The sequence below is a fragment of the Centroberyx affinis genome, unplaced genomic scaffold (genome assembly GCF_046629955.1).
Source record: "Centroberyx affinis isolate AG114_WGS23_722 - 3 ecotype Tasmania unplaced genomic scaffold, CSIRO-AGI_Caff_v1 ptg010350l_1, whole genome shotgun sequence".
Taxonomy (NCBI): Eukaryota; Metazoa; Chordata; class Actinopteri; order Beryciformes; family Berycidae; genus Centroberyx; species Centroberyx affinis.
Window position 1 is genome coordinate 9,703 of NW_027284807.1, and position 23,846 is coordinate 33,548.

Below are 23,846 nucleotides of genomic sequence, written 5' to 3' on the forward strand. Positions count from 1 at the left end.
CATGAGAGGGCGCCTACTGGACTCAGTTTAGCGGCACTTGTTAAAACACTAGTAATGAGCTTTACTGTCCTTACTTCACTTTAGTTTACTCTTACACTCAGTTTATTTTTACAGGGGCAGCGCGCATTAATGAGCATTTCTGTAGCTTAAAGTTGTTAGTATTGCCAGCTATCTAGTTGACTGGGCATGATGTTAAACACCATCAAAAACAAATACGACAGAGCAGTATAAATCTTTATGAAATGGCTGGACAGTGACACAAATAATACTCATAGCATGCAGACGGAACATTTAAAAAAAAAAAAAAAAATCGTTTCCCCGAAGCAACACAAGTGCAATAGGAGCAGGCGCCTTGGCAGACATTTTAACAGCGGTGGAACGATCCTCTGGAGCTAACGGGGCTTAACAGCTAGCAAAGACAAGCTAACGACGTGCTAGCTGTGCACCGGCCGCCTACACGTTTGTCTCCAATTAACCTTAATTACCAGGAAGACGCTTAAAACGACGGTTAATCGGTAGTAACTGACTAGAGATAATTTACATTTATGATTATTTCCATACCTTGTCCACTGCCTCGTCATGTCCGCAGCCTGAGGTCAGGGTGATGGCGATTCCTCTCAGACCACGTGTTCGATCTTTGATCTCATTTCCTGCTTGACTTAACTAGCGATGTCATAGGTTATTTTTATTGATTCTATATGGTAGATTTCACATCCATAAATGCAAAATAACAAAAGTTACCCCCAATTTCACTAGATTCTTATGTGAATTTAATGAATATATTAAGACTCTCAAACTTATAAACACTAAAAAAAAAGTTATAAAACTGTGTATACTTTTATTTGTTTATTTAAATTCATATTCTTGTTTCTTTGTATACTACTATACTGAGCACATGTCTGCACTGTTTGTATATTTGAATGTTTTTTCAATAAAGACAAAAAAAAATGTCATAGGTTATTTTTATTTCAACTCGCTAAAAAACATAGTATATATTATCATTCTACTCAGTTAAGATCATATTAACAATACATGAAATACATCCTTTGATTGATTACTGAACAATAACAAAGTTAATCAACTGTAAAATTGTGTGCTGAATTCAAAATCTAGGTGGAACTGTAGCCTAAATCCTACTCAAATTTACACTGCAAGCTTACACTTTGTATAGTGTGTCTAATCTTGTGAATTTCTGCTATATCAATAAAAAAATATATATTAGCCACTGGCAGAAAAACACTCACACTAATGACAGAGGTATTCATTTGGCATGTTTGAAAGGGGTTTAAACCATAAACATAAAAACTTTCAGCCTAAATCACTGTGGTCTTTCTTCCAGTATAACTTTACAAAGGGACAGCTGATCGTCAGGTTGTGGAAAGGGAGGATGGCTAGATGGATGGATGGATGAGGGGGTTTTCTGTTAATCATTGATAACCTGGATCAGCCCCAGTCTTCTGTAAATATGATGAATGCATCCACAGCCTCATTAGCTCTGCCTTCCCACAGCACTGCTTTATTAGTCTAAGGTTGTCCTGTGAGGTTTAACAAGGCTCCAGAGAGACACAGACTTGTCCTGCTTTCCTCTAGGCTTCTTATAACCTGACCAGGCTTAGAAAATGCTGGACATTGCAATATTGCATATTGTTTTAATCTTTTCTTGGACTTGTGTGAGGATGGGATTGGCAAACGCAGAACTATTTCACAATCTGAAGGCCAAATGATCTGCAGTGGGCTCATTTTTTTTTTTTCCACAGCAGGCTGACGTCAATTTCCCCCTTATTTACTTTGGTTGATTTTTTTTTATTTATGTTCTTTACGTTATTATGCCAATGAAACGCAACAGTGAGAGTTCAGTGCGGGATGGAACGTTTCTTATTCACTCCTCAGCCAAGACCTTGTGCGGCTCTCCAGTGGAAACTCACAGAGACTTTATTGGACAGACACATTTCCAACAAGAAGATGATTCTGGGATTAAATCAGGTAGAGTACCCAGTCTGACATTTTATAATCAGTCTAGATTGATGTATTATTATTACTAGTAGTAGTATTGGTAGTAGTACTAGTAAAAGTAGTAGTAGTAGCAGTAGCAGTGGTAGTAGTAGTAGTGACAGTATGGTAGTATTAGTAGTAGTAGTGGCCTAGTAGTGGTTGTAGTAGTAGTAGTAGTCGTAGTAGTAGTATTGGTAGTAGTGGTAGTAGTAGTAGTAATAGCAGTATATAGCTTGTGTAATAGCTACACATACATACAGTCTTAGGCTACTTTTCATATTCATAACACACTTGTGAATGACAGAAAGGACAAATTGTTTTCAAACTGACATTATTGAATTATTATTATTATGTAGAAGTACTTCATAAATTTTCATTACAACTAAAAAGACAATTTAAGAATAATAAATAACATGATTATTATTATTACAATGAAACTAAATAGGAAAAATGTAAAAGAGAATTGTGTTCTTTCAACCCCAACAAAGAATTTCACTCTTTCAGTCAATTTATATTTTTCATTCAATTTAGAATTTTTTTTTTCATAGAATTTAGATTTTCATAGAAAAATCCATACCTACATATTATTGTATGTTCTGTTTAGTTTTCCACTTCAGCAGGCATGACTGCTGCCCTATTGCTCAACTCATTTCATTTGGTTTAAACACACAGACTACACTCTGTTAAAACCTCTTTGCTCTTTCATCTCTATTCATATTTTGTATTATTCCTTAATATTCTATGCTATTCCATGCTATGCTTTCAAGTAGCCCAGTTTTGATCTATCTGGTTTTGTTTCATTCTATTTCTTGTTAAATTGTTTTTCACCACCCCTCCTATTAGGCCTATCTTTCATTTATTTCATTTTAGTCCACTCTGCTCTTAGGGTTCCACAGGTCTGCAAAGTTTTGAAAAGTATGGAAAAATATATTTGTAGGCTACTGTCCTGATATACATGCAATTACACACTTTATGTGGTTTTAGAATTTAGATCCCTAGTATCTCACATGTTCTGCTATTCGTGGCAGTGAAGAATAATCATCTACATAGGGCTTTCAGGTGACATAACGCTCTCTCTAGCAGCCATATTGGAGGTTTGTGAGCCTATGAACAACTTATTGTGTTTCTAAACTTGGCCGTCTCAACACAATTCAATAGACATAGTTAATGTCTGTGCTGTTTTTAACTGAGAATTTATAATTTCATCACTGATAGGCTTGCATCTGATTAAGGGACCTCCTTGAAAACGAGATGGTACATCTCAAGGGGTTTATCCTAATAAATACATTTTGAGCAAGGGTGTTTTCACATATAGGTCTAGTTCGTTAGTTGCATGCTAACATCTCTTGCTTTGCTAAATTAGCCTGGCTACTGGCTAGTTAGCTAGCTAACAAACACAAAAAACAGATGTTTGTCCAGATTAACTGAGCTGACTAGCTACAACTATACAAATAAACTTTACCTGACCTTTACCTTTAGGCTACTTTACCTTTGGAGTAGAGACTAAACTCTAGAAAGACAAGACAGTTTACTGTGTCACAGTAACCTAATTTGAAAACAAATTTGTGTTATCAGACCATTCACTTTTACTTATGATGTTACTAAATAGACCTACAGCCACACCACAATCTTTTTCAGGTGTCGCTCTTTTTCTAGCCTGATTGTTAAGTAACGATTATATATTTAGCCATTATTTGTACTCAGCCAATTCTCCATTGGGAATAGGACATTTGTGATCACAGAAATAGAATGAATTTCTATTTCTAATAGGCCCTTTTCACAAACATGGCTACTTCTGCTGGGCATAGGCCTAGATTGGTTCTCACCATTGCCAGCAATGTTAAAAAGCGAACTTTCTGTCGCCCATAACTCTGTCTGTAATCACTTCTTTTTTTTGTTTCAACATAATGTTTAACACAATACAGGTGTTGTCACTGACATACCTGCCCTTCCTTATCTGCCCTTTCCCTGGTTATTCTACTCTAATTTGTCTACTGTATTTCTCTGTACGGTGTCTCAGAAGCAGAGGACAGTAATGAGACGCCGTCCTCTGAAGAAGACCAGGACCTGGTGGACTATAATACAGACCTGGCCATCAGACAGAGCAGCTCCTCCTCCAGGAAGACCATCACTCAGATCATCAAAGACAAGAAGAAACAGACACAGCTCACCCTGCAATGGTAAGGCCAATGGAAGAAGTGTGTTTGCTCCATTGATTTTGGTTCAGTAAAGGTGCTACGTGTAGCATTTTAAACATATATCATAATATACAATATATCATTGTTAGATTTATTGTGATACCTTGTTGTAATTACCCTAAACAAATAAGACCATGGTTGAGAAGCTTTAGCTCTGATTGTGCTGGAAGAACGGCGCGCTCTTATTTTGTTGTGCCATAAAGCAATTTCCCTTTGTGTGTTAAAGCAATCCACTCTAAAGCTGCGTTCGGAATGGTTCACTCGTTCACTCAATCACCAATCCCTATGGAGTGTTTGTCATATAGTGAACTACCGAACAAAGTTTCACACACTGCATTAAACATCATTGCTTCAAAAAAATGCACTGGATATTCGCATGACGCACCGGGATGCGTCCAGCATCTCATAAACAAACCAAGCATCATGACAGCGGGTTGAAATGTACTCAGTATCGATTTTAGGAAGTTTTGAACATTACATTACAAATAAATTGTTGAAATTCTAATCATGTGCAAGCTGTTTTGGTTTGGCAAACAATAAGCTTGTGAGCTAACGTTAGCTAGCTCACAAGCTAGTGACTAGCTAGCTACTCTTCTTCTGTAAGACAAGATTGCATTGCATTGTGATATACGGGAGAAATTGTAGGGTAGGCTACGTCTGTTCACTACAATTTGCAGGCATTGTGGGTATTTTATAGTGAACTATATAGTGAATCAAATTAACCGCTGACAATTCGGACACTAGTACAAAATGGTGGACACACGTGTATAGTGCACTATTTCTGTAATAGGGAACAGTTTCGAACAGAGCTTAAAACTTATGATGGTAGTGATTTATTGATGTTAAAGCGCTTCACCTTCAAAGTGAAGAGGACTTACATAACATGCTCTGATATTGAGAAAGGTCAACAATGTACAAGCGTCTTGCTCATCATTGTCCCTTTTTATGTACATACTGTATGTTACCACCAGTTGAACAGCTAATATTCCACATGTGCAAATCTGCACATACTGTACATTTTATCTACTTGTGTAAAATAAGTATAGATAAGGTGAACATTTTGTCCTCTTTCGTAGACACTTTCTGTAGGGTTAGGGTTAGACAGACATTTGTTTTCATCATATTCCCAAATTCTCTCTTGTATATATTGTATGTATTTCCATATTTCTGATTTCTCTTTTTTCATATATTTCCACTGAATATGTTCTTGAAACATTGAAATTATAAGTCACATTAAGTTTGCTCTATTATTATTTATATTCTATATTTATTACAGTTTACTGCTGCAGCAACCCAATTTCCCCACAGGGATCATTACAATTTCATCCTCTCTTACCTTATCTATAAAATGTGGCCTTGTACAGTGTATTGATTATGCATTCTTACAATCACAGCAACATCAATCGCTCTTATCCCTTTTATGGAGTTTCTTGTGTTCAGTGTGTATTTGCACACACAATTAGTGGCAATTAAGTGTGTGTTGATATACCATATGAGTGATTTTCTCTATGATGTGTTTCAACAGGCTGGAGGAGAATTATATAGTATGTGAAGGAGTGTGTCTGCCTCGCTGTATCCTCTACGCTCACTACCTGGACTTCTGTAGGAAAGAGAAACTAGAACCAGCCTGTGCTGCTACCTTTGGAAAGGTGTGTGTGTGTATGTGTCCTTTGTCTAAATGTCTTGTTTTTGTCTAAATCTAAAGCCTTAAAAAATGTCTTAAATACAGTAAATAGATGTCTTAATGTAAGGTTTAATTGATGCAACTATAAAATTAGATAGGGGTATTGACAGATTCTTTTCATTTGGTGATATCTAGTTGAAAAGTAAGGTAAACTCAATATGACAAATGCCACTGAATTGTATAGTTTTACCAAAAGATGTGAATGGGACCAGCAGTGGTGTTGGTTTTATTTTAGATGAGTACACTCTTAGATGAGTACAGAACAGTATTGTACAGTACAATATGACAAACATGTCGGGCATCATGTCCCTAAACATTTAATTTCCTGGTGCCATTTTTCTTATACTGCCCATTTATAGTTTCAGAGCTTTCATTTGCTATGTTCAATATCAATGTTTGTTTCTTTCTGTGGTTGTTAAATTGGTCTCAAATTCAATTCCAGGTAGCCTTAATAAGGTCAAGGTCAGGCTTTCTGAAACCTGCAGATACCCCGAAAAGTGCAGTACTGTACAGTTCAACATACAGTATATAGCAGTGGTTCTCAACATGGGGTCCAGGGACCACCAGGGGTCCTTGAGGGGGTTCCAGGTGGTCCCCAGAAAATTCATGAATTGTTAAACTTCATTATTTCATTTACAAGAAGTTAACACAATTAGAGAATGTAGACGAATGACTGTTTTGATCATAGTTTCACTGTTATCTCTCTACCTGCAATACAGATAGTAATACAGATAGGAATTCTGCACAAAATCGTATCTAACAATAAAAATATTCTCAGATTTGGGTCTGAGAGAAAAAATCAAATGGGGGGTCCGTGGCCCTAATGTGGACTAAATTAGGGGTCCTTGATATGAAAAAAACAATATTAACATTTGAGATGAAAAAAATGGATGCCTCTGTAAAATTGTTAGGCTAATATTTTAGAGGGTGCTGCTGACATTGGTATATACTTTTTACCTTCTGTGCTCATCAGACAATCCGACAGAAGTTTCCTCTTCTAACAACGAGAAGACTGGGCACCAGAGGACACTCAAAGTAAATGCAAAACTTAACTTTTACATGGAGAAGTTGATTTATAATATATATATATGATCATCATCATGCAATATATGATCATTCTTTGATGATTTTATCATCTTGACATTTTGCAGATATCATTACTACGGTATTGGCATCAAAGAAAGCAGTGCTTACTATCACTCTGTGTATTCAGGAAAGGGCTTGACCAGGTGAGATCAATGTACAGTATATTCATATTTAAAGTGGTAATCCTTGACTTCCAGAGATCACCTGTCAATCAAACTGTCTGTATAGTACTGTGGCGAAATTTGAGACATTTATCTATATGAAAATGTCACAGATTTTCTAAAAGTAATGAAATGTACATAGTTAATTATATATGTTTTGTTTACTCAATTCATACTATTATGTTCTTTCAGTATTGATATCCTATAATGCATAGAGCATTGTTTAGCTGTGTTTTTTTCCCAAAGATCTCAAATTGTACATGCAATGAAAGCTTTGTATTCTATTGTATTATTATTATTATTATTATTATCTAAGATCAGATCTGTTTCTCTGTGATCGCAGATTTTCAGGGAGCAAGCTCAAGAATGAGGTAAGAAGAAATGGTTACTTATGCTTAAATAATAAGCGTATTATCAGGGCCAGCTAAGCAGCTATCCTAACATTGTTGTGTTTGGCAGGGAGGCTTCACCAGGAAATATTCCCTAAGCTCTAAAACTGGAACGTTGCTCCCAGACTTCCCCAGCGCTCAGCATCTTCTGCTGCAAGGGAACATCTCCAGAGAAAAGGTGGGGTGCTAAATGTCCCCTGTCATTCAAAGGTGCTGCGTGTAGCAACTTTAAAATCAATAAATCATCACCACATTCATTTTGAGGCATTAGTATAATTGCCGTGCATTTTACATGGCGTGCCACCTGGTCCGGCTTGGGAAATCTGCTGAATTGCTTTACAGCGCGAATGCCCATTGCTTTGTGGCACAAAACGGGAACTGTTTTTACTTTGCATGTAATGCAGTACATAACTTTATTCCAGTTCCACTATTCTAACTGCATACTTTCAACTTCTTGTTAGGTCACCTGGTCAGAATGTACAGTATGTTCGCTGTTGTCAAGGCCTTTTATCTTTCTTCTTCTCTTCTTTTATTCAAAACAAACAACGGCAGGGAGGAGGAGAGGGGACAAGTAGCAACATGCTCTCGCGACAGGAAGCAATGGGATTTATGGGAAATGTGGTCTTTATTTTGAGATACACACAATGTAACATTGATAATGGCTGGCTGGCTGCAGATGGTTTCATCAGTCTTGTTTGTAAATGGATTTACTGTCAGATTTTGATTTCCTATTGTAGGTGGACACTCTCATCATGATGTATAAAACACACTGCCAGTGCATCCTGGACAACGCCATTAATGTCAACTTTGAAGAGGTGATCCTTATTACTGTTATTCCTATATTAGAGCATTTTAATGTTACCATTGGATATTTGATCCCAGCGAAGAGAGAAAACTAAGAAAAGAAGGGTGTGATGGAATTAGGATTTCAGCCCATGCAGTCATGGCATAGCAAAACAGATCACCCTCCACTCGAACTCTTACGGCACTGATATGACTCTTCTAATATTTTGTTTCAGATCCAGAATTTCCTGCTCCACTTCTGGCAGGGTATGCCTGACCACCTGCTGCCACTGCTGGAGAACCCTGTTATAGTGGACATTTTCTGTGTCTGTGACTCCATTCTCTATAAGGTAACTGAATAACAACATGGGTGTGCAGGCCTCATAATCCATTGAAGACTAACTGTAAAGAGTTCCCACTCACAAATAGATAAAAGCTAAATAGAAAGGTAGATAAAACTTCTCAAACTGTAATGTTTCACGGATAAGTTTGGCGATTTTGGACCTATATATCATTTGTCTCTTACATACCTGTAGTACTTGGATCCACAGAGAATATTCAGCTGTCTCAACCTTCTAATCATGAATCAAGATAGATAAAGTATCTAGGTCTGCATTCTAGCTCAATGATAGATATTAGCTGCACCATCCGTGGATTTTTTACCACTGTGTTCTCTATTTTGTCAGGTTCTAACAGACGTTCTCATTCCTGCTACGATGCAGGAGATGCCTGAAAGGTTTGTCATTTCGACTTAGAGTAATGCTTTTCACCATGTTCATCAATGCCAAATGAATTGTGATGCCTTGGTTTAATTACTGTAAACAAATGAGACCATGTTCAAAACGATTGGTAGCCTCTATCTCACAGGCAATGAATTTTTCTGGCAATGAGCAAATTATAACAAACGTTTCCTCCAATGCTTGAATAGTAAGATCAAATTTCTAGGCTGCGAATAATAACAATAATAATTATTATAGCCTAGATAATATTATATATCACGATATTTTGGTGGGACAGTATCGCAATATTAAATTTTGAATATCCCAAGCCTACATTCAGCAGATTTCCCGTCAAATCAGGTGGCACACAGTGTAAAATGCAGTGTAGATGTCGGTAGAGGCTGCCAGTCTTCTCAGCGATGGTCTCATTTGTTTCATTGTTTAATGCAATTATACTAATGTCTCAAAACTAACGTCATAATGATTTATTGATGTTAAAACGATTCAGTGACCACCTTTAAATAAAGCAAACTCTTTTAGTCAGTCAACAAAGACTACTCTATCGTGCCTTGACAGCATAGAGCAATGTCAAGCTTATATTATCATCGAGTGAGTGGGACGATGAGCGATTGATGATTTGACAGATTGATTGATTGATTGGGATTTGTGAAGACGTCTATGTGAAGACCAATCTGTTCCTTAGTCTGTTGGCAGACATCCGTAACTTTGCCAAGCACTGGGAGCACTGGCTCGTCTCCTCTCTGGAGAACCTCCCAGAATGCCTTACAGCCAAGAAGCTCCCCATCGCACGGCGCTTCGTCTCATCCCTGAAGAGACAGACCTCCTTCCTACACCTTGCACAGGTACAACAATGACCGGATCATAGAATAGAATAGGACAGAATGACCAGAGATGAGACGTGGAACAATTATTAACTGTAACCCTTTCTCTTAATTTGATTACATGCAATAGTACTCAAAAAATATGAGTAGGATTTGCACTTAGGGGGAAACCCGATTATACCAGATAGTATCTGAATCTATTTTAATATTAATTTAAAATATTAACTTGTGTAAAGGTAAGCCTACCTTTACACAAGTTAATATTTTTACTGTACACTGTGGTTCAAATCCTTAACCTTCTACGCACTGTGATTTTGCACTAGATTATGTAGTGTGATTGAGAAAACTTGCCCTGATGTTGATGGGCTGATGATGGGCTGATGTTTTGGTTAGAGGAGCATCACTGTCTGGGATATTGGTTCTCCTATCTGTGTCCCAGGCTATACTCAGGTTAAACTGACTATATACTGTAACTATTATGTCTCTCTACTAGAACAAGAACTAGAATTTCTGTTTTACCTCTATTAAGTTGTAAGAAGTTTTGCGACAATTAACTAGCCTCTATCTCACACCAGTGGTTAGTGCTGGTGTTTCTCAATGTTAAGACCACATTTCCCATAAGCCCCGTTGCTTCCTATCCCCCCCCCCCTCCTCCCTGAAGAGGATCAACATGTTGGATGTGATTTTTCCATCAGATTTATTGATGTTAAGATGATACACGTAGCACCCTAATTCAAGGTGTTACATGGACCCACTTTTTCCTATCTCCTCTCCACCCTCCCCTCCCATCTCCTCTGCTCCTCCCATCATTTCAGATAGCCCGTCCAGCACTGTTTGACCAGGCCGTAGTGACCGGCATGGTGCTGGATATTGACAAGGTGGATCTCAGCAGCATCAGCTCTCAGCCACTGCTCAGCATCACCGCTACTGGGGACCAGGACTCAGACATGTACTCTGAATGTAAGCCATCAAGCCATGGTATCCATCAAGCTCGTATTTCTTTAGAACAGCGCTGCTTGCTGATGGAAATGGAAAGAACTGATGTTAGATGAGATGAAATTTGAATAATCTTAATGATGTGGGGAAACTCGGTGGTTGCAGCAGCAAATAATAGAATATAGCAAAGAAAAATCAAAAGCAAAATAGAGCAAAATGGGCGTATAACATAACAACAACATAACCCAACCCTCAATTTCAACACTAGAGCATGTTAAGTAGAAATGTATGAATAAAAAGACATTTTACGCCTCTGAAACAACATTTAGACCATCATGGGACACTAAAAAACTCCACTGAAACCCAGGAGAATACTACTACTGCTACTATTACTTCTACTACTATTACTACTACTGCTTTTACTACTATTACTACTAGTACTACTGCTACTACTATTAGTACTACTACTATTATTACTGCTAGTAGTACTACTACCACTACTGCTACCACTACTACTACTACTGCTACTGCTAGTTATAATAATACATTTTCATGCATACTTTGTGGAATCTGATCAAAATGTCTCATTCGAATCAATTCAGGTTAAGGTCTTCCCATAGACAACCAATGTAATATCGATCAATTCTACAATAAATATGTAATCAATCAAACTGCATCACAGAGTATCTATAATATCAGAAGTGGACCACACTGACTGGACCGGATCCCATTTTTAGATAAGATCTGGTCTGCCCCATATATCGGCAAACCCATATATCGGTCCTTCTTGTATTCAAAATTGAGCCAGCTGCTATTTCTGTGGAGGTCTGATGGTCCCCTCTATTAACCACACAGCTCCATGTCTGTCCTCTGGTCTCTCCTCCTGTCCCTCCAGACGACTCAATCACTGTCTTCCAGGAGCTGAAGGAGCTGCTGAAAAAGAACGCCACGGTCGAATCCTTCATCGAGTGGTTGGACACGGTCGTGGAGCAGAAAGTCATCAAGGTGCCCGCACTTTACCTCAGTGTCGTTACTGTTTATTTCTGTGTGTACTCATGTTTGTGTGTGTGTGTGTGTGTATGTGTGTCATTGCAATACTTGGTTAATACTGTCATTGATTTAAACTGATTTTATGTATCTTTCAAGACTAGCATTACTGACTTTGTCTAGGATACTAGACCAAGCTGTCATTAAATAAACTGATCACATCTGAAATGCAATATGCAATATAATATAACTGATAGGGTTAGACTGATATTAGCTGATATGGTCCAGTCAGTGTGGTCCTCCTCTGATATGATGGATATAATGCAGTTTGGTTGATTACATATTTATTGTAGAATTGATCAATACTACACTGGTTGTCTATGGGAAGCCCTTAACCTGAATTGATTCTAAATGAGACATTTAAGGATGCATGAATATGTTTTTCTTATTACCGCTGCCAAAGAGGTTATGTTTTAGTTTGTCTGTCTGTCTGTCAGAAGAATATCTCAAAAACGTATGAATGGATTTCCATGAAATTTGGTGGACAGCAAGGCCAAAGAACAGTTGATTCGATTTTGTTGCCGATCATCCGGATCAGGGATTTCTGCCAGAAAATCCCTGAAGCCATAACTGAGATAGAGACTTGATTCCAAATCCGAAGGGTAGCCTATATTTGCAAGGTCAAGAAATCAATTGAACTTAAAAATTTAAGTGAGAGCAATGATGTCTGAGGGTGTAACAGCAAGTTAGAGAATTGTTCAGCATTCGCGGAGGTTTGCGTTCTCCGATCGCCTTCTAGTTATGTTTATTCTTATTCCTACCACACTGACTTTCCATGGAGAGTTTTAGCATCATGACGATCCAGCCTAGATGCTATTCGAAATGCTGAAATTGTCGACTCTCTCTTTGTCTCTGATCAGCCGGGTAAGCAGAGCAGTCGGTCGGTCAAGAAGCGAGCTCAGGACTTTCTGCTCAGGTGGAGCTTCTTTGGCGCCAGAGTGATGCACAACCTCACCCTCAACAACGCCTCCAGCTTTGGTAAGGGACGCTTCAGAAAGGTTTAGAAAGAGCTACCAAGGGCTTCATTTCTGCACCGTTTGCTGCATTTGCCATAACATTTCTGACATCTGACATCTATGGAAATCTGGTGCGAGAGGATTGATAGCCTCTACCGGCCTCTACGCTACATTTTACATTGTTTTAACCACCGGGTCAGATTTGGCGGGAAATCTGCTGGATTGCTTTACGGCACAAAACAGGAAGAAGGCGCTGTTCTTCAGGTGCAAATAGAGCTAAAGCTTTCAGAGTTTCTATCAACGACAGATGGTGGAAGGAATGAAAGGCCGATGGAAAAATCACTTCCAACATGTTTATCCTCTTCAGCACAGCCAAAGGGGGGGGGGGGGGGGGGGGGGGGCAGGAAGCAACAGGGCTTATGGGAGATATGGTCTTGATTTAGAGAAACACTAACACTAACAATGCCACTGGTGTGAGATTGAGGTGACCAATCGTCTCCACCATGGTCTCATTTGTTTATGGTAATTATACCAAGGTATCACCTTTAACGTGATAAAAGTGGGATAATTGTTTGTGCTAGCAATCTAGCTAATTCAGTTTGTGCTCCTTTCTTTTACGTTATTCAGTCTACGGCAAGTGCTGAGCCACACACACACACACACACACACACACACACACACACACACACACTCACACACACACACACACACACACGCAGGTCTAATTCAAGCCAGCTTGGAGCAGATTGCTACAATAGGACCATAAATTGTAATGGCCAGACTGGCCTGAGTAAACAATGCCTTATCTCTGGGTCGCGTGCTCTCTGTTTAAACACTGGGCTCACACACATGCACATATATACTTTCAGCATGGTGTTAACAAACACACACACACACACACACACACGCAGAGTTCGTGTATGTGAATAAACACCAGCCATTTGGTGGGTCCCTGTTGAAATCCACCTCAAACACAGCGTGGTTTCGACCTGCGACCTGCCAGGCAAACAAAGAGCAGCTTAACCCCAAAGGTCAAACAGTAGATATGGAGGAATGGCCAGGTGAGAGCTGAACTGGAATCAGGGAGTCAAATGACATGTATACAGTGCAAAATGGACAGCACACCTTAAAGTCATTCCACACACACAATGAATTGAATATTATACTTTATTATATTGATATCTAATATTGGGAAGAATGATTTTGTGTTTAGTGGTTTTTATGATATGCCAGTAGATTCACAACTTTTAAAAGGAAATATTAAGTCAATATAGCTGATTTTTTTTTTTTTTTTTCTGGTCAATTTTACACAATATCAACTAATACAGTTATGAAAGTGATTTAAATAATACTACATCAAGAATAAAACAAAATAAACATTATATTATTATATTAACATTATATTGTCTGACCAGAAAAAAAAAAAAGAAAAAAAAAAAGAATGATTTTATGTTTAGTGGTTTTTATGATATGCCTATAGATTCACAACTTTTGAAAGGAAATATTAAGTCAATATAGCTGATGTAGCCTGATAGCCGATGACCTTTTAGAAATATAAATTTGTTAGTGTTTTTTTTTATATATGGCCTTGCATACATTTTAAAAACTCTCAATCTAGCTGATGCAGGGTTATTTTTGGAACTATTTCTGATGAGCAACCACATATTTATCCACTGCACAGTGAGTTTTAGCTGTACTGTATGCAGTATCCTTTTGTCCTCCACATTCACTTCTACTTCTAAAAAGTGAGAAGTATGTTGCTTTTCTCTCATATTTTATGTAAACTTTACAAATACAATAGTGGCTTGATTTGTGGAAAAGCTCAGCCTCACCACACACTGTTTCAGGTACAGTGGCTTTCTTTACCACCTTTTTTCACATTTGTGTTTTGGCATTGGCAGGATCGTTCCATTTGATCCGGATGCTGTTGGACGAATACATCCTGCTGGCTCTGGAAACTCAGTTCAATAATGACAAGGAGCAGGACCTGCAGAACCTCCTGGACAGATACATGAGAAACGCAGGTAACGGGCATAAAAGCAGACACCGATACAGAAAAGGACAACAGCTTAGATACATCCAGGATGTTCAACTCAATTGCAAAACTCTGGGATTGTTTTTCTTAGCTTGCCTCCACTAGGTTTTTGATGCCAATGTTGTTTTTAAGTTGTTTTTTCTACATCAAATTCCAGTGTGCCATTAGGGTCCTGAAGAAAGTACGATTCACTACACTATGCAGCAAAGACAGAAAAAGATTGATAAGCATATGGGTTTTGTGAGATGCCCATGGGTCCTTGAGAGGGTTCCAGGGTCTCCGGCAAAAACGAGGAATAATTTAATTTCACTATCATTTCATTAACTACAAACTAAACCATTCCTCTTTGTGCTCTGGACCCTGGAACTCCTGGGGCCCCCTCAAGGACCCCAGCAAAATGAGTAATAGTTTCTACAATTCAATACTAAATCCTCAACTAAATCTTCCTCTATGGATCTCTGAGACTAAATCTATGGGTCTATTTGGGGGTCTGTGATATGAAAACGTTTGCTCAACCTTGTTTTTTGATTTGTTGAAGTTTTGTTACCTTGTCATTTTCAGATGCCAGTAAAGCCGCGTTCATGGCCTCACCTAGTTCCTGCTTCCTAGCCAATCGCAATAAGGCCAGCGCTGCCATTGACCAATCAGTGAAGAATGAGTCTCTGGCAGAACACGCCTACATGTCTCTGTCCACCAATCAGCAGCAGGGTCTGGAAACCAGCATGGTTTTCTACCCGGGGACGGAGCCTGCTGGGTTCACAGTTTCAGGTAAAAATCAGTTTCCAGATATGATGTCACACTATAGAGAAGCACAAACTTTACTTTTCAATCTTTTTTTCAAAATGGAAATAAATGGACCCATAATTTAACACTTTCCATTTCCATTTACTAGCTAATTCGACAAACATATCCAACTAAAATATAGAAATGAGAGCTGAATATTTATTTACAATTGTACTCCAGTGCAAAAAAGTGCAAAAGAGAAAAACAAAACGTGAGGTAAAGAGAAACATATAGACTAATTAGGTGTAGTACATGGACAGTTCAACCAATCACACTCTAAGCTACGGAAAAGGATTAGGGCCACATGAAAAATTTTATTTGAGTTCTGGGTTTAGAGTTTAAAATCAGAATTCTGGGGGAAAAAAAGTCAGAATTCTGAGAATAAAGTCAGACTTCTGAGAAAAATCTGAATTTTACAATGTACAATGTACAAGGAATTTATTAACTAATGTTAACTAATGCATTTACTAACACGAATAACAATATTAACAAAGATTAGTTAATGTTAAATGCACATGAACAACTGCATTAATTAATGTTGTTATGCATGTTTGTTAATAATGTTAACTAATGTGTTTACTATGAAGAATTAAACATGAACAGCGACATTAATAAAGATGAGTTCATATTAAATACATAATAAGCAACAGCATTAAGTAATTTTGGTATGCATGTTTGTTAATAATGTTAACTAATGTGTTTACTAACATGAATTAAGCATGAACAGTGACATTAACAAAGATGAGTTCAAATTCATATGTTCATATGTTATGCATGTTTGTTAATGCCAATGTATTGTCTAAATTGAAACCCTAACTCTTCATGTATTACTTAAACATATTCTGGCATTAACTAAAGTGAGTAAGTCACAACAAGCCTAACATTACATTACATGAATAGTGTGTCATTCATGTAATTTGGTTGTAAAGTGTAAACTCTTCATGCATATAACATAAACAAATAAGGTTATCATCTTGTTTAGCATGCAGCACAGTCTGTATAGCATTGTTTAACTTATGCACCAGTATTATATCTCCTCCTATTATATCTCCTTTTTCCCCCTTTATGTCCACAGGTAGTCAGATGGACTTCTCTCAGGTCAGCGGCCCCTTGATGACGCCCCCTATCTCTCCGGCAGCGCTGGTGCACCGGGGCTCCGTCATCAACCAGGGGCCCATGGCCGGCCGACCCGTGACGTCCTCCTCTGTCTCCACCTGCTCCACCTCCTCCTCCTCCTCCACCTGCCTCCCCTCTTCCCTCAGTGCCGTCGCCCAGCCCAGCCCCTGCTCCTCCTACCCGGAGACCCTGTACCACTGCTTACCTCCGACCAGCTCTAGCTACTACCCTCCAGCCAGCGCCTCCTCCGCCCCCAGCTACCAGCCTGCACTCAGGTCAGCTTCATTTACCATTATTATACACTGTTTATGTATAATGTGTTGGACTGACATATATTTTGGGCCATATTTCATATGCCACAGTTTGATTGATTAAATATTTATTGTAGAATTGATCAATACTACACTGGTTGTCTATGGGAAGACCTTAACCTGAATTGATTCTAATGAGACATTTTCATCAGATTCTAAAAATACTTTTTTATACTATTTTATTATTATTTTTATTATTATTATCCTTGGTTTCAATGGAGAATTTCACTGTCAGTGCCTTACAAAAATAAAATTCTGGGGAAAACACGCAATTTGTGGGAATTTTTTGCCATTAAAATAAAAGATAGCGGCTATCAGCAGCTTCAATCCAAAAATACCAGTATTGGCCCATCGATCAAATGGTAACGTAACGTAATGTGAAGGTACGAAGTGGAATTTTGTCCATCTTGGATTTTTCAGTCAAACCACTTCAGAGATTTGTTTTATTTGTGTTCAGGCCTCACACCCAGAGCCAAGGTCTGGCTTCAGTTCAGTCCCAGGCCTCATCCCTGGCCTACCACCTCTCTCGGTATCCCTCCTTCAGCGACCCGCACCTCGCTAAAGACGTATTCTTCAGCAGCGGTCATCATCCCTCATCGATGCATCACTCGTCCAACAGTAGCAGCTGTTCCCTGACGCCTTACGGTTCTGCGGTCCGGCCCGCGTCCGGCTACAGCTCTGGGCCAGATCCGGCGCAGGCTCCTCCGGACCAGGGGCTGGACGCCCAGGCGGCGGCTCAGATGCTGGACTCGGCAGGGACGTATGGCTTCGTGGGGGCCGGCCTGAACCCTTCAGGTGGTGGGTATCAGGGACATGGCTACTCTGCTGCAGGAAACAGTGGTAAGGAAGACTAGGACAAGTGATGGCAATGTGGCAATCCTCAAGTTTCTCGTTAATTTTGTCTCCAGCTTTGGCCCTAAGCGGTCGCAACTGCATACACTATGTTGATCACTTGTTAATCAATGTGTCTAGTACTGTGACATGCTTGGAATTTCTGTTGATGAAGTTTGAAAAGCAACGGTGAGAAAGTGATACTAACTACAGGATACAGAAGGACAGGATACAGAACATGACCCCAAAAAATCTAGTTTTATGTTGTTCGTTGTTGTTCAACCATTGATCCATATGGTTTTATGGGTATAAGGATAGATATTGACATCTGATATCCAGCAGTTCCTCATGATTGGAAAGCCTAGGGCAAAGAGCGCAGATAAGTCCGTAAAGTTAAAGTTTCGGATTTGTTTTGACTCTCCTGCTCCCCAGCTGTCAAAATCTTTAATCTTGCAGGGTGACAGGTTACCAAAACTGTGCAATAAACAAGCTACTTGAGAGTTTATAAGCCCTGGTTCACTTGTATTTGGTTAGTGTGAACCTAAACGAACCAAGGTTCAGACCAAAGAAAGCAAGCTGTAGGTGTCATCGCACCCTTAGTGAATCTGGACCTGAGTTGTTTGTAAATGCTATTCTTTTCTTTGTCTGTTCAGCCATGGTGGCTATCACTGCTCATGCTAACTACCCAGTTCTTCTTCTGTTTATTCCAAACAAACCAGAAATGTTAAAGGCATCACTTCTTGTGTGCTAAAGGATTTTTCCAGGGAAAGACCTACCAGACACCGGGTGTTTAACAGCAAATGTAAAAGCTTTCATGATCTTTCATGATGGCTATAGGTTGAATCACTATTGTATTATATTGTGCTATTGTGGTGCCAGAGAGTAGCAAAACCTTATTTATTTATATGAAAATAATGTAGAATTAGTTTAAACAGCTATTTGTGCATGTATATGTTGGCACCCAAAGGGAAGGTATTGTTCCATTGCTAAGATGCTCTGGATAGCTGAGGAACCAAATTACTAGCACAGTTCTACCAAACAGGACAACTGATCGCCAAACCTCCCTCTTACGGCAGGTTACTATGGCAACAGCAGTTACTTGGACAGCCAGCGGATGACATCACTGGTGGACCAGCACGTGTCGGTCATCAGCAGCGTGGGTAATCTCCGCCCATTCCCTCCGACATACTCCGAGGTGCACGACCCGCTCAACATCCTGGACGACCCGGGAAGGAAAGCAACAGGACCGTACTACACCGAGGCAGAACCTGGGGCAGGTCAGCACCAAAACACACATGGATGGATGGATGAATGGATTGTTGCCTTATTACAGGGGCATTAAGTAATCAAAGACTTTCATCAACCTCTATTAGCGACCAGTAGGAATTGCAACATCGACAAGGCCCCACCCCCCCCACCCCTCCCATCCCCTTGAATTACAGTGGCCTGTAATTGACACAAACAATAAAGTCACAGTCTCACAAGGAGTAGGAGTAAGCTAAAGGTGAAATATGTTGTGATGCCAGTGGCTCGCTCATAGCACCGTTCTCCATTGTTGAGCAGTTGAGAATGCCAGTTGGTGGAGGTGTCTTGAAACTCCAGATACATTATGGTAATTTTGTACTATGGGGCAGCAAAAATATTACTTATTGCCCTATTAACATTGTGGCTTCTGCCCCCCACTGCTGCTGTTGTGTTGCTCCTCTCAGACAGATGGATATGAAAAGTGAAAGAAAATACACAATACAATTTAGCCACATATTCCAGCAAACAGTCAGCAACATAGATTATAAAATTTGATAAAACATAATTTAAAAAGTACCTTATACAAAGCAATTTCATTGAAAATGTGAGAAATTGTCACTGTAAAATCATTGCGGGGGGTCATGAAATTCTAATTTTGAAATGCTTTGCAGTCTGTTCCATTTATAAGGTGCATACTACCAGAAAGCACTTTTGCCAATAGATCGATAGACAGAGATATAGATGCATTTTGAAATCATTTTTAAAAAAAAACAATTTTGAGCATCAATATGTGTAAAGATGTGCTGTCTGGAAACTGAAATCGTTTACATCACTGTCGTTCCCTGCGCAGATCCTCCCCTTCCCTCTTCGGCCTCCGCCCCCTGCATGTATGGAGGGCCCTCTCACTTCAGCTCCCAGGATGCACTGCTCTCCCAGCGCGTGGCGTCGTCCTCGGAGGTGCGGGACCTGGTGTCGTCGCTGCCGCCCATCAACACCGTCTTCATGGGTGCGGGAGGAGCACCGTGACAGTGGAAATACAAGCTTTCCATTGGAGGAAGGTCCCGACTGGGTTCAGTTCCCACCAAGGCAACCCATATTCAGACTACACTCACCAGCCACTTTATCTGGTACACCTATCTGGTACTGGCTGACCATCTGTTGCTATGGCCCATTTATCATAAGGGCCACAACATGTGTGTCCTGAGATGCCCTTCTGCACACCACTGTTGTAAAGAGCTGCTATTGGAGCATTTGTGGCCTTTCTGCTAGCTTGAACAAGTCTGCACATTCTCCTCTGACCTCTCTCATTATTAACAAGGTGTTTTCGCTCACTGGATGTTTCTTGTTCATCGCACTGTTCTCTGTAAACTCTAGAGACTCTGAGATGCTGAACCAACCAGTCAGACCTCAGTCAAAGTCACTTCAGTCACACATCTCGCCCGTTCTAATGTTTGTTCGAACAAAAAACTAAACCACTTCACCATGTCTGCATGCTTTATATACTGAGTTGCCACGTGATTCGCTGTTTGGAGGCTATTTGCGTTAACGAGCAGGTGTACCTAATAAAGTGGCCGGCGAGTATATGTGTATGTGAGGCGGTCTGAGTAAAGGCAACCGCTAAATGGCATGCAGGCAGGCGATTAACCCTCACCTTTTTGCTCAGGTGCCCCTCTCAGATCGAGCAAGCATTTCCTAAGAAACGAAGAGGAGCAAAGGGCAGTTGAATGACCTGTGTGGAGGGCACTTCTATTGGTTTGAAGGAATACACCAAGATTTTGGGAGATTGTCCCATTGGTCAACTTAGATCACAGGTGCTAGTGCTCTGTGCCTAGCCTTTTTAGATAGTTCACAGTGGAGAGAGAGAGAGGGAGATGACATGCAAATTGGAAAACAGGATATTGAGGTTACGTGGTATGCACCTTAACCGACTGAGCCACCAGGACACCCAAGCACTATGTTAAGTGATAGTATGCTAACACTTTAGCATACACTATGTAGAGTGATATAGGCTCCATGCTAACACTTTAGCAGACTACGTCGAGTGATAGTAGGCTCCATGCTAACACTTTAGCATACACTATGTAGAGTGATATAGGCTCCATGCTAACACTTTAGCATACACTATGTTGAGTGATAGTAGGCTCCATGCTAACACTTTAGCATAAACTATGTAGAGTGATATAGGCTCCATGCTAACACTTTAGCATACACTATGTTGAGTGATAGTAGGCTCCATGCTAATGTCACAGATTATTACTTTAACACATGCAAACTATGATAACACTGATCCGGACAGAATTATTTCCACTACATCCACTGCTGTATTCTTCAATATGTAATTTATCTTGTTTGCAGTTCATGACAAACAGTACTATTGTCCTTACATGATGCATGCCTGAGGGCTTCCATTTGTTCTGTGTTGCTATGTACAACACGCACTACGGTTTTCTAATAGTTTTGACTTTTGTGCCAGTGATCTCTTTGTAACACAGAGGCAGAGATTCGCTAAAGGGGCAGGGAGGAGCACACCATACCACCAAAATTTGTATTTGTAGGCGAGACCATGCAAATTGCACCCAATTCAGTAACAGTTCACAACAGCAATTCCCCCAAATGATTGTAGCGCATATTAGATCCTTTGAAAGGTGGTGGAAAGACTTTGTACAAAGACTTTGTCCGTTCAGAGTGATTGCTATCGTCATTGCAAGGTGCACCAGCGACAAGGCAGGCAAACAAGGGGGAGGGTTTCCCATCTTAGAATCTCAAATCAGGTTGCTAGTCTTGGTGGATTTGTCTTAAAGCTGAACTCTTTGCTCAAGCAATTGAGGCGCAAAAAATATGCACCTAAACTCAATATGCTTACACCTATATCATACTGCCATCATCGCTGTCTGCTGGGGCTTTGGAGCAAGGGGAGTGCAAATATAAAAACTCCTTATTCTATATAGGGAGTCACAACCTACTCAACCATCACATTACTCTGTGTAACACGTTCTAGGTTGTATACTGCTAGTGTATCATAATGTGCAACTTGAAAGGTAAAGTAGCATGCAACTTGTACTAGAAGCACCTTGAGCAATTTACCCTGCCAGGATGTATTTAGAATTTATAACATCCAGCATCTATTTATATTAGTAATTCAACAATCACTGCAGCAACACTGTAAATACGTGTAGAATATCTTGATTATGTTGTAAAAAAACACAGATGTTTCAGTTGTTGCATTGCTTACCAAAGGTTTAAATATCAATATTATGCTGTTTATGTTATTTATTTTTGTTGTTATGTATTGAACTGTTGTAAGGTCTCGCTTTCATCGCTGTTTTAGCTTGATTATTATAAAAACCTAACGTCATAAAGTTTCACTTTAAACCAAGTGAGTTTTGGATTTGAATTTAACTGTCTACAGGAAATATAAAAAAAAAAGATGTTACTAGTTTCCATATTATTCAGTTTTCATGATTTTGTTTTCAAATATGCTATGGCTCAGGGTAAGAATAATGCTCTTCATGGTGTTTTGCAAACAAATGTAGTTTAGTAAGTCTTTTATTGAATGAATGTGAAGACTAAATCCTCACAATGCTGGATCCTGATTGGCCAGCAACACCAGCTCTGACACCCGCAGTCTGAAACTGCCTGTAAAAAAAAAAGGGTGGATTTTTGAAAATGCAATAACTTTAAACGTAACCACAAAATCAAATTTTAACAATGTCTTCATCTTCGATCATATAGTTATAGGCCTATAAAGGGAGGAAAATTTGAATTTCTATAATAGGGACCCTTTAAGTTCATAATAATAACATCTTGATAGCATTTTGTATTTGTAATACATAAATAGGTTGATTCTTTAATGCTTAATATAAAAAGAGAATGGTTATGACTTTCGGCGGAGGGGGCTTTAGATATTTATTATGTACCAATTTATGATTATTCATGTTGATATTCATTCATTCATTTACTGTTTATCTTCCAAAATGAGGGAGTGTTCTTGGGTATTTTAACAAGAGAGGTGCTACGACCGTCAACTACAGATCATGAAGTCCCATTATTTTAATAATTTTTTTATATGGTAATGCTTTATTTTCCGGGTCTGCAATTTCCTAATATTTTCCCAGAAAGGAACTGTTAATTTCTTAGGACGTTTCCTGGAAAGAACCATGAAATGATGTTCTAATTATAGGGAAAATAGAGAAAGAGTTCAATGGTAGTTGGTAGTTGGTAAGGTCCTCCAGGTTCTACTGTTGTTTCCAAGACAGAACCAGGAAATTATGTAGATTAAAAGTAGAAATTACAAATTAACTAAAATTAATTAAGAATTCAACAAATAACTATATTATATAATTATATGAATAATGACTTCTGATAACTGACCTCTGCCTATTATTTTTCCTTTCCAGGAAATTCTTTCAGAAATTGACAGTATCTTATCGACTCACCAGACTGCTGACTACTGCATCATTTCATGGTTCTTTCCAGGAAACTTCCTAAGAAATCAACAGTTCCTTTCTAGTCAATGATTAGCAAATTGCAGACCCGGAAAATAAAGCATTACCATTATTATTTATTTTATTTTTTATTTTTTTTATTGTTACAGTACCTTATGCCTAGTCAGATCGCCATATTACAAGTGAAAAAAAAAAAGAGTCTACAGTAGCTGCTGCACCACTAATGCAAGACAGATGCATGGTAGTGGACTGGCACAAAGACTACAACTGTACAAACCTACAGTATA

At 39.1% G+C, this 23,846-nt stretch overlaps 1 protein-coding gene across 1 annotated transcript; it reads left to right on the plus strand.

The window, feature by feature from the left end:
- The first annotated feature begins 1,826 nt into the window (after positions 1 to 1,826).
- Positions 1,827 to 20,140, plus strand: rfx6 (regulatory factor X, 6). Its single transcript, XM_071514914.1, has 20 exons — positions 1,827 to 1,983; positions 4,019 to 4,172; positions 5,716 to 5,839; positions 6,848 to 6,909; positions 7,026 to 7,103; positions 7,465 to 7,492; positions 7,581 to 7,688; positions 8,248 to 8,325; positions 8,530 to 8,643; positions 8,980 to 9,029; positions 9,716 to 9,875; positions 10,670 to 10,814; positions 11,686 to 11,795; positions 12,698 to 12,815; positions 14,695 to 14,817; positions 15,390 to 15,596; positions 16,687 to 17,002; positions 17,496 to 17,878; positions 18,946 to 19,146; positions 19,965 to 20,140. The coding sequence occupies exons 1-20, from the start codon at positions 1,827 to 1,829 to the stop codon at positions 20,138 to 20,140; spliced, it is 2,892 nt and encodes a 963-aa protein (XP_071371015.1).
- Positions 20,141 to 23,846: the final 3,706 nt, after the last annotated feature.

Bases quoted from the DNA above. Each gene is read 5' to 3' on its own strand.
- rfx6 (XM_071514914.1), top strand. From the start codon at position 1,827: ATGCCAATGAAACGCAACAGTGAGAGTTCAGTGCGGGATGGAACGTTT. The intron at 9,030-9,715 runs GTTTGTCATTTC...TCTGTTCCTTAG, and splicing joins ATGCAGGAGATGCCTGAAAG to TCTGTTGGCAGACATCCGTA. The intron at 15,597-16,686 runs GTAAAAATCAGT...TTATGTCCACAG, and splicing joins TGCTGGGTTCACAGTTTCAG to GTAGTCAGATGGACTTCTCT.